At 38.0% G+C, this 11,417-nt stretch overlaps 1 protein-coding gene across 3 annotated transcripts in view; it reads right to left on the bottom strand.

Annotated features, from left to right (window-relative positions):
• Positions 1–1,842: 1,842 nt before the first annotated feature.
• Positions 1,843–11,417, bottom strand: part of LOC112155957 (serine/threonine-protein phosphatase 2B catalytic subunit alpha isoform) — a 97,495-nt gene continuing 87,920 nt past the window's right edge. For 2 of the 3 annotated variants that reach the window (XM_024288044.2, XM_036216565.1), the window contains 2 exons: positions 8,369–8,398; positions 1,843–3,596 (listed from right to left, as the gene is read on the bottom strand). In XM_024288044.2, coding sequence (XP_024143812.1) covers positions 3,394–3,596; positions 8,369–8,398 — 233 coding nt within the window. In that variant the 3' untranslated portion in view covers positions 1,843–3,393. The remainder of the gene's footprint in view (positions 3,597–8,368; positions 8,399–11,417) is intronic. The other variant, XM_036216566.1, reaches the window with a different exon arrangement.

Below are 11,417 nucleotides of genomic sequence, written 5' to 3'. Positions count from 1 at the left end.
ATCAGACAATTGTTCACCATAATTGTTTTGATAATCAGTGATGTGAACGATTGCATCATCAAATGCAAGGAAACGGAAAATTAACTGGAAAAAACTAAATTTATTTACTATTTTCTATTTTTTTGTGATTAAAATAAAGTTTAAATGTATTTCAATTTAATTTATACATATATCCAAAACAGCATTTATAGTCTCCTCTGCGTTTTGGATGTGTCACCTCTATGTGCTACCTCGACATCTATGTCTACGTTAATGTCTTAAGAGAGAGTAAAAAAAAAAAACCTTGTTTGAGGAAAAAAAATCTTATTTTATGTCTGGGACAAAAAAGTTTTCAAAAAAGTCAAGCTGAGACCTCACACCCCCCAATAAAACAAAGCAGCGCGTTTCAGAGTGGCCTTTTATTGTGGCCAATCCAAGGCACACCTGTGCAATAATCATGCTGTCTATCATCATCTTGATATGGCACACCTGTACAATATTCATGCTGCCTAATCACCATCTTGATACAGCACACCTGTGAAATAATCATTACACTGTCCAATCAGCATCTCGATATGGCACACCTGTGCAATAATCATTATGTTTAATCAACATCTTACTACAGCACATCTGTGCAATAATCCTGCTATCTAATCAGCATCTTAATATGGCACACATGTTTAGTAATCATGCTGTCTTATCAATTACTTGTGGCACACCTGTGCCATAATCTTGCTGTCTGAAATGCATCACGATACAGCATCCCTGTGCAATAATCATCTGTCTAATTAGCATTCTAATATGGCACACTTGTGAAGTATGAAGTATTATCTCTGCAAAAGATAAGTGCTCACTATCACATATTTAAACAATGATTATACCGTCTAATCAGCATCTCGATACACCACACCTGTACAATTATCACGCTGTCTTATCAGCATTTTGTGGCACACCTGTGCAATTACTTCGCTATCTGAACAGTATCTTAATATGGCACACCTATGCAGAAATTTTGTTGTCTAATCAGAATCTTGTGGCACATCTGTGCAATAATCCTGCTGTCTAATCAGTATTTTGACATGGCACATCTGTAGAATATTTATGCTGTCTTATCAGCATCTTAATATGGCACACCTGTGCAGCAATCAAGCTGTCTAATCAGAATTTTGACATGGCACACCTGTGCAATAATCATGTTTTCTAATCAGCATCTTGTGGCACAACAGTACAATAATCACACTTTTTGTGCAATAATCTGTCTGTCTGATTAGCATCGTGATACCACACACCTGTGCAATGATCATACTGTCTAATTAGCATCCCAAAATGGCACACCTGGGAGATGGATGTATTATTTCACCAAGAGTGAAGTGCTCACTATCACAGATTTAGACAGATTTCTGAACAATATTTGAGATGGTTATTTTGTGTTTGTAGAAAATATTTCAGATCTTCTGAGTTCATCTCATGACAAATGAGAGCAAAAACAAGAGTTGCTTTTGTTGAAATCCAGACTTGCCTTGTGAACACATGAAGGCTCTCAGTTTCTTGGCTTCAGTGCTTAAGTGTAATCAGAAAAAGTGTGAAAGGTTAATAAAGAGGAAACACCTTTGCAGATGAGCTGCCAAAGAACTTCCTATTGAAGCAAAGAGGTTGATTGGAGATTCCAGAAAAAGGAAGAACGCACACATTCCAGTAAAAACAAAGTATCCTTCAGCAACTCACCGCATTCACTCAATGCACGTCTTTTAGTTTACTTTCATTTTGAATTATGGGAGAGGGTCGCTTCCTGCAATCTCGTTGGAAAAGTTCCACTAAAAGAGGGGGCGGGGCTTTTCTCCCAGACACAAACAGGAAGCACAGTTTCAAGTTGAAATTCATGCACATTTTTATTGAACAGTTATATAAAATACTTCCCATAGTTGCAAGTGCATGCCTCATCTGCCAACAAGTTCTGAAGTTAAATTACAAAAAGCAAGGCTTCATGTCGTGTAGTGAATTACTTGGGCACTTAAAGCTGTTTTTTTTTCTCCTTTTTTAAAAAAAGATTGACGTTTTTTTTTTTCTTCCCCATTTTCATCTTAAAGTATTGAACAGTATCAAACCTGTAACTGATATACAAAGCAGAGTTCCAAATAATAGGATAATAATAGGAATCAAATGACACGTTTTCTGTGGCACATTTACAAAAACAAAACCGTTTCACCTGTAATATGACACCAACAGCTAATCATGCAGTTTTGGAGTTTCCACATGTAACCACACACCTCACAAGAATTGTCAAACATGCGTAATTGGACTGTGTGCACTTACAAGCGCAGGTTAAAAATATCATTTCTCATCCTTCTTAGATCATTAAAAGCTTAAACTACAAAAAAAGGATTTCAAGGCATAGAGCTTTATGGTGTTAATTGAAAGTATGCAGGTATACGTTTTCCAGTATATGTTCACTAAAGCGCAATATATCTCAAAAACAGGCCCTCCACAGCCAACGTATTCCCATCCTCTATTCCCGTTGGTTGATTTTTATAAAACATGCATAGGCAGACACTTTATTGTACTCTTTTTTTCGTACACAATATAGGTTCTCTATATTTTTTTTTACTTTGTTCGCAATACTTAAAAAGAGGAAAAAAAATTAACACTCAGTTCCAGCAAGCCACAATAAATCTACCCCCCCGCCCCTTTTAAAAGAAAAAAAAATATTTGCAAATGATAGATAGGTAAGTGTAAATTCCAGTTATGAAACTCAAGAAAATAGGTATTCATTATCATTTAGCCATTGTACAGAAAAATCAGGTCAAAGCACACACCAAAAGAACCTGAGGTAAGCGTAATATATACAAAACCATAAAACGTTCAGTTATTTGGCATTTCCACAACATTGCAACATTCTTATTAAGACTGCCTAATTCATTTATGAGCTATTTTGTAAAAGTAGCAAAAAAAAAAAAGAAAACATAAAATCAATAAATAGTCCTTATGTAGTTTGTACACCCTTATACGTTAAAAACATGAGCTCATGTTCCGTCCTTTTTAGTGCTGTTTTTCTGTAAACGTACGTCATTTTAGTAAGAAGTTACTTTCGGTGTAAATGAACGAAGGGTCATCGAGGAAAACTAAACTAAAGTGGACCCCTCCCCCCACCCCCTCCCAGGTCTGCGTTTTTCCTGAAAATCTGATGCGGGTGAGAGCCGGGCCTGTTTTGGCTCCGCCCTTCACAAATGTAACCCGGCGTTAACTCGATTTGACGATGAACTAAAGTTATGAAGGCATTCCAAAGACTAGCAAGTAAGATGCCCCCCACTTTTCAGCCATAACTCTTCCCCCTAGCCCCACCCTTGTTTTTCTGTGGTGGCGGGCCGTGATGAGGCCGGGGGCCCTGGGCGAGGTGGCGCCTGCCTCTTCTGGCCTTCACTGGATGCTGCTGCCGCCGCTGGTGCTCCCCTTGGCGTCTGTGCCGTTGGTCTCTGAGGACAGAGCCTTGTTCAGCGAGTTCAGGCTGGCGTCGGAGGGCATGGCGTCTCGCCGCGGCGGCATCCTCTCATTGATGCGGTCCAAACCCTTAGCCTCCTCAAAGCTGGTGATCTTGTGCTGAGGCGAGAAGCCTTTGATGGCTGTTGAGATGCAAGAAAATGGAAAAGAAAGGACAAATCAGCGACGAGGTCGTAGAAGAGCGGTGTGTAAAACAGAGCTGCCCAACTCTGATCTTTGAGATTTTCTACCGCTTGTTTTCTAGTTACCCCTCCCTCTTCATCTGCTGGATCAGGTGTGGTCATCAACCAGAACTTGGGATCACCAGATCCAGCAGGAGGTTTGGCAAAGACAGCTAGAAAAGAAGTACAGTGGAAGATCACTAGGACCAGAGTCGGGCAGCCCAGAAATATAAAAGATCCCACTTCTGACACCAAATCTGGCTGTTTTTTGGTTTGTCGTAACTTTAGTCAATCCAGGAAAACCAATTATTGAGAAGATCCCTTCACACGTAAGTTGGCTTCTAATCTCTGAAGACAATGGACCTCATCCACCAACTGTTCTTCCCTCTTGAATTTTGCTTCTAAAACAGGCCCTCCAGGATCTAGCAGGTCTTTTTTTGTGATAGGTCAGTTTTTCTTAAAAGTTGCAATATTTTACATTGAAAGTTTCCAAAAGATGGACATGGGACAGTTTTTATTTATAGTTAATTGAAATGCAGATTTTTGTAACTCTACACAACCTTCAGTCATTTTCTGCGTATGTTTGATGGTTAAAAAGTTCCTGCCAATCGTAGACTTATGTTTGTGCTCCACCACATGGTAAAAAAAACTCAAAATATAAATTGAATACACTTGTAATAATCATATGTTTTACATTTAGGAATACATTTGAGGTCACAAGCTTCAAAAATATACTTCTGTTTGGTTTGTGGCTTCTATCATCTTTTTACCTGGGATTCACAGTTAATATTATTTAGATTTTAGATCCAGGAGCATCTTTGTTATTTCAGAATGACAGTTTTTGAATCTGCAGGGGCTCCTCTATAAACCATTCTCTTGACATGAGCTATAATAGTCACATAAATTATCAGGACGTTGAGTTGGAACTTACCAAAAAGATGATTTTTTTAAAAAAAAGTTAAATAATTTTTGAGAGTAAATTTGTAAATGAGGTCCATTCTTTAGAAAAAAGAATTCAACAATTTGAAAAACTCTAGTTTAGGTTCTTTAGCAAAGTCACATGAGAAGTTCCATGAAAACTGTACAAGTTTCTGTATCTCAAGAAGCATATAACTTATTATGTGGAACAAAGACGTGATTAAAGGAACAATAACAAAAGCGCAGGTATCAGTACTGTGGATTTAGACTAAATTGTTCTGTTTGTTCTGCCTTGAGCAGAAAGAACTTCAGATTATTACGCTTAAGATATATAAATATGTATATATATATAAAATAAAAAGAAACAATAAATCATCTACTGTGACCTATTTGACTGACGAAGGAGCGTTTCATCCAATTCCATAGGAACTATATTTTGTTGCAAAAGAATCTGTGGATGATGAACAATATGGATAAAAAAATGGGGCTAAATTTTTATTACAAATCTATAAACAAGAACACTTTATAACATAATATTTGGGTCAAATTTGAACCGTTTTGACTTTCAACTACAGTAAATCAAATGTAAAAGGTATCTGTTAACACCCAAAACACTAAGACATGTATTTTTCTTGAAGCTTTTAGTCTATTGCTAGGGGAGCTGACGGATGTGGGTTCGTTTAAAGGAAACAATAGTTTTAGGGAGACTTTTCAAACATTGTTTGTTTTTCTGTTTAAGAAGGCTGTTCTGATGGATATCAAAGGAAGACCCAAACTTCAAACACCTGCTGGTCTTTGAAGATTCAAACACAGAACTTCAGGGTTTAGGCATTGAACTTCTCATGAAACTTCACCAAGAAAACTGCAATAATTCTCAAAATGTTGAACAGTTTATCCACGGAACATGAACAGCCAACCACGGATGCAACTGCTGGATCATCAACATAAGCTAACACCACTGAACATTTTAAATATACCTACTTTGAAAAGAAAAGAAACCCCTAAAAAGGCATAGAAATGTGTTTGAAGACCATTTACGTGAGTCTAAAGAATGTAGCACACAGACAGAAGGATTAAATGATCTTCTAAGTCTATAAGGTGGCTGCAGGTGCCAGGGTCAACAGGTTTCCACTCTGCTTTCTTCTGCTTTGGTGACGAAAACAATCCGGGGGAAAGTAGCACCCCTACCCAATCTAGAAATATGACCGAGCACCTGAGGACCCTGAACCTGCAGGTTCACATCACAGCTTCCAATGACGGAGATGAGAAGAAAAATGAAACCAGAAAAAAACCCAGAAAATAAAGGAGGGATGGAATGGAACGTGGAGCTCACTGAGACATTCACCGTCACAAAAGTCGAAACCACGCTAAGACCGACCTCACGGACAGAGACACTACACATGTTTGGGGTGCTAACCACTTGTTTTGTCTGCTTGGAGCATGCAGCAATTTTGGTCACGGAGGTACGGGGGTGATGAGTTTTCTACCTCCCATAAAAAAAACTAAAAAAAACAAAAAAAACACAGGATTGTAAAATCATAGTCACTTAAAGTCCCACTCCGACCATTGTTTCATTTATTGGATATGATAATAAATTTTTTGACTAAAATCTAAAAACTTGTGTCGTTTTCTAGAACGTAGAATTGCTTCTCTGCCCCTCTAGCTCCTCCCTATTGCTCCAATTGTAAGGGCATTTGAAATTGTAGTGATGTTTAAACATTTTTTTTTGGCTAAGGAGCAACTTAGAGCTGGCTATTCTTCCACCGGTGGGGTGCCGGGGAGGAGAAACACTTGAAAAGATGCTTTACAGGGTTGCAAAGCCACTTTTCTCTGTAGAGCAGCAGATCTACGCTGATCATGTTAGGAGTGACAGTTTGTTACAGACCATTGTAGTTTTTCACAGAGGCACCTCAGGTGTCAAAGGTTCAAAGCTTAAAACGCAAAAAACGTAACTGTTAGGGTCACCGGTTGTTTTAGGCTGTATCTGAATTCCCACCTTAATCCCTAACTACTAAAAAACTAAATAGTGCGGGACTATCAAGTGATCAGGATTTAAAAAGTAATTTGGACACCATGCTCACTACTTCTTTTTTTTTTCCTCTTTTAACGGCAGATATGACGTCACAGGTTTTACGTTTATTTATGAATCCACTGTCTTCTGTTAAAAAAAATTACTAAAACACATTTTTTTGCAAAAATTGTTTAAATGAAATGCATTGTGGTCTATATTTGCTAATGTAGTGAGCATTGATGCACACTGGTTTTTCGCAAGCGTTCTGAGAAATTTCTAGCGTACTCGATTTTGTATTGTAGATTTAATCAGCACTATAACATGACGAACACACTCGATAGTGAGTCCTGAAGAAATTTGGACATGCCCTTAGTCTTATCTGACAAAAACGGGTATTTTTCGACCAAAAGGTCTGGACTTCCTTCCGGCTAAAAATTGTATCCTCCTGATAGTTTCTGTCATTAAAAATGCACCTCTGACTGTTGGCTGAAAGCACTCCATTTTAATATGCGCAATATGCCCAACTTATCATTATTGGTGCAACAAAAGTGGCAAGGAATATTGGAGCTATCTAGCTGTACAGTTTTGATCCAGATGCTGGAGCAGGGAGCTTGTAACATGCCTAGCGTATTTTCTAATATGATGTCATGACAGTTTAAATAAAGAAATGTTCATTTTAAGCTTAATTTTCTTTATATATATATAAAAAACACAGTTTTCATCAGGGTGGGTCTTTAAGTTTCTGAAAATAAAACCAAAAACAGGGAATCATTTTAGGCTGTTTAGAGGAAAGTGGAGAGAGGGGCATGATGGGAAGTTGTGTTGCTGCATAGCACAGGTCAGACACAGGTTATTAGCAGCTCACAGGGGGGTGGGGCAAAAAAACAAGAAACAAAAAAAACAAAAAAAAGGAAAAACACGACACAGCAGGGCCACAGAGGATCTACATGAAGAGAGAAGCAGAGGAGAGCGTGGACACCACAGCGGGCCGTCCTTTACGGGGCCGGAGAGTCAATACTAGACACATTTCAACGTAAATAGCAGCTGACAGACTACTATTTAGCGCGCAGTTGAGGTTGTTCTTGCGCCAGGGGAGGGGTCGCTTTTTAGGGGAGAATCCAATCAGCTCTGTGGAAATTTGAGCAACAACAAAACACAACTGCTTCAAGGTGTTTCAAAGGGGAAGATCCAGAGTGGGCTTTCATAGCAAGACTTCATAGTTTTGCCCTATTCTCACGCCTTAAATGTAACTTCATAAAAATAATCTAAAAAAACAAGCAAATACACTTTAAAGGCCCTGAAAACTTAAAGTTTGGTATTGTTTTTATCAATTTTTATCCATTTAATTTGAAAAGAAGGTGATTTCACACACTCCCGCTGTTGTTTTGATCACACTTTAGGTATGATACAGTCAGGTTTTCAGGGGCTTTAAGGACGTGAATTCTCTGCTCTATCTTTAGTGTTCAGCTGCCAGAAAACCTGATGATCCTCATATTTACACCTCCCACGTTGTGTGAGTGTGAATGTGCGAACTCCTTTTAGTTTGCATGAAAACTTTTAAAAAAACACCTGAGATGAATGTGCACCCACCGCCATCATGAAATCTGTGCTATGAAAGCGTTCCCCTTTAAAACACGCCACGGGATTTCCTAACGTACTTACTGTTCCTCAGTCAACAACTTTTGTTAGCCCCCACACCCAAACACACTCTATTCAAGCACCAGCAAGAATGGATAAAAACCCAGCGGAGCCCCCTGTCTATTGCCACGGGAAGCAACAGCAGAGGGCGGCCAGACCCATTTACCTTCGTCAGCCTCAATGGCTTCAATAGTAGCTGAAGAGAAGAAGAGGGGGTTGCAAAATGAATGAGAGAGGTGAGCAGAGGAGTTCATTTTGTCCCAGTAAGCAGCAAAGACAGCAACATGCCAACAACAGAGGTCATCTCCACATTTCATGAGAAAAAGGACGCGTGGAGGTGAACAAAAGGAGGAAGAGAGGGATGAGGCTCCTGGGCTGTGAAAAGAGGCTGGCGAGTGTTTGTAAGAAGACTGTCCTTTTGAATAAGCAAAAACATTTGAGTTAAAATCATTTCAAACCACACAGGAAGGCCAAAAAAAAAATCAAAAAACATCAGTCGGCCTTTTTTGCTGATTGAACAGGAGCGTCAATGACAAAAGCGGGGATGGGGTTAAGCTGCACATGGATCTTATGGCTGCAGCTTATTGGTTAATGTCGGGTCGGACTGTTCACACTGTCACTGCGGTGCAGTTTGAGACAAACGGCAGCGTTTGTGTAAGCAGCTTTTGATGAAAACCATCAAAAGTGCCGGCTTACTTCAGCTGGGTGTTTCAGCTACTTACCTACTCATCCTGTCAAAACAAAACTTCATAAAAATCAGCTTCAGACGAGGACAGCTTCACAACAGAAGGATGAAGAACTACATGGAAGATGAGGCCAACGACAGAACAGAAGCACACTGGTGTTTGCCTTTAAAAAGAGGAGGAGCTATGCTGACTTTACCTGCGGGGGGGCTCCAGTCATCCGACCCTTCACTCTAAACTGATCGGATGATTTTCTGATCTAATGTTTCCAATCTGCAGGTGTTATCAATTAGATTAAATAAAAATCAAATGGTTTTCAAGGAAAAAAAACAACAAAAATTCAATTAGTAAAAAAAAAAACACATTTGCAGAGTAATACCACTGACCACCACTAGGAATTGGGTCCAATTTATCATCCAAACTTGGTGAGTTAAGTTCCCTGGTGGCTCCTAAACAACCCTTCAGGTTCAGAGGAAATCATCAGCACAGTCAACTTGTCATGCAAAATGAATTTCAAGCTAATTTAGTTTTGAATGACAAACTTCCTTCGACTAAATTTTGAAAACTAATTTCTTTATGCAACATATAGATTAACAAAAGTGTTGGAGGTCAATGACACAAACATCTCTGTTAAAACAGTCAGGTTACAATCTTGCAATGTGCACCTCAGACCTCACTACTTGAAATTAAAAAATAAGGTTTTTTAAAGTTCCATAGCAACTAATTTCAATTAAACAAAATAGGAATTGCTAGTATCATTAGTGAGATGCAGAAAATTCAGGAAAAACAAAAAAAAAATGTGGTCATTCTGCATAAAAAAATTGTTTGAAATATAAAAATAACAAAAATTGAACTTAATTTAGAACATATTTATCTTTGACCACTAATGGGGATCTAAAGCTGCGTTCACAGCATTTCAAATCCACAAGTAAGTTCCTGATGCTAATGCACATGTGGGAGGAGCTACTGAAAACCATTGTTTTATGTGGTAGACATAGGCGATATTGAAAGAGAAGTTTGGGTGTGTTTAGTTTGGAAAGCACCAGCAAGCATGTCGCCATATTTGAAATAATTCAGTCACTGCAAGCTCAGTGTCTGAGCTGCTTTCAGCGGTACTTCCGTATGTCTGCATGTCACCCAGATTGACGACTTGTTGCCCAGTATTAATCCAAGCGAGGTAAAACAAAAAATAATAAAAAAAAGTTTTTTATTCTTCTCTTAATATAATTACGAAAGAAATCATAAAAAAAAAGAAGTTAGTTTAGAAGTCTACCCACTGATTACATCATTAGGACTTCACTATTAAAAGAGACTTCCTGATTGGTCGACGCAACAGGTGTTCTTGCCAAATTTCAGATATTTGAACTCTAAAAAATGGAGTCATGGATCAAAATCTTTAACGCTCCGTGTTGCTGGACCACCTGACCACCTCTCATGTCTGTATAGTAAATTGACATTGAAATCGGATGAATGAATTGTGTTTGGTGTTTAATAACTGATAGTTGGCAGATTTATATTAAAAAAATGATACTACAAAAAAGTTTTAATTTAAAAAACTTTTTAAAAAATGGACTAGATTTATTAACCCTTTAACACCTGACCCGTCACTGGTGACACCTAAATAACACACACTCTTTGAACTATTGCTACTATTCAACAGCTAACATGATCAATGCAATTTCAATGAATCCTGAAGCTAAAATGAGCAACTTTACACTGATATTCACTTTTTGTTACTAAAGTGTTGCATAACGACGCAAATCAGCTGACTTACATCGGTTGCGTAAACACTTCACTACTGTAAAGTGTTGCATATCAGCGCAAGGCTGCTTTATTCTGCTACAAAATCTTCTGGAATGATGTTAATTGTATAAATCATTTAAGAAATACGATAGTCAGAAGAAAGCTAAAGCTTTGGTGTTAAAGGGTTAAAAATTCTACAGTTGTACTAAATAAAATCATCGGAACCAGAAAAGGTTATGAACAAAATTCGCCAGAATCCTTTGTGTAAAGGTTACCGTGGTGATAGCATTGCCACTTTTGAGAGGAAATAATCTCCTAACTGAACATTTTTATGTATCTGGAAAGTTTTGGTATTACTTTACAAATATGGTTCTTTAATCATGTATGTATTTTTTCTCTATTATAGGAATCTATTATAGGAATATTCACTGATAACACCTGCAGAACAGGAAAACATGATCAAGTCAGGGGGACGGCATTAAAAACATACTATTCATTTACAGATTGTCTGACATAATCTCTAAACTTCTAACAACTTATGTTCATGTCATGTTACCATGTTTTAAATGAAATAAAATGGTGAAATAGAAAACTTTTTCTCACTAGTGACTTTACCTCCAAACATTCACTTTAAAGTAGGGCTGCACCACATTAGCAGGACCTCCGATCAACTCTTTGATATTTGCAGTTCTCTGCATTTTTTTATGCGAAACAGTGTTTTCAGAATACATTTGACTCTCTGTGCAGCCATACTTTGAAGTATTAGTACATACTACCATGCATGATGGT

This window comes from Oryzias melastigma, linkage group LG18, assembly GCF_002922805.2.
Source record: "Oryzias melastigma strain HK-1 linkage group LG18, ASM292280v2, whole genome shotgun sequence".
NCBI lineage: Eukaryota > Metazoa > Chordata > Actinopteri > Beloniformes > Adrianichthyidae > Oryzias > Oryzias melastigma.
Note: the sequence above shows the minus strand (reverse complement) of the source record. Positions and strands in the feature narration are given on the sequence as shown.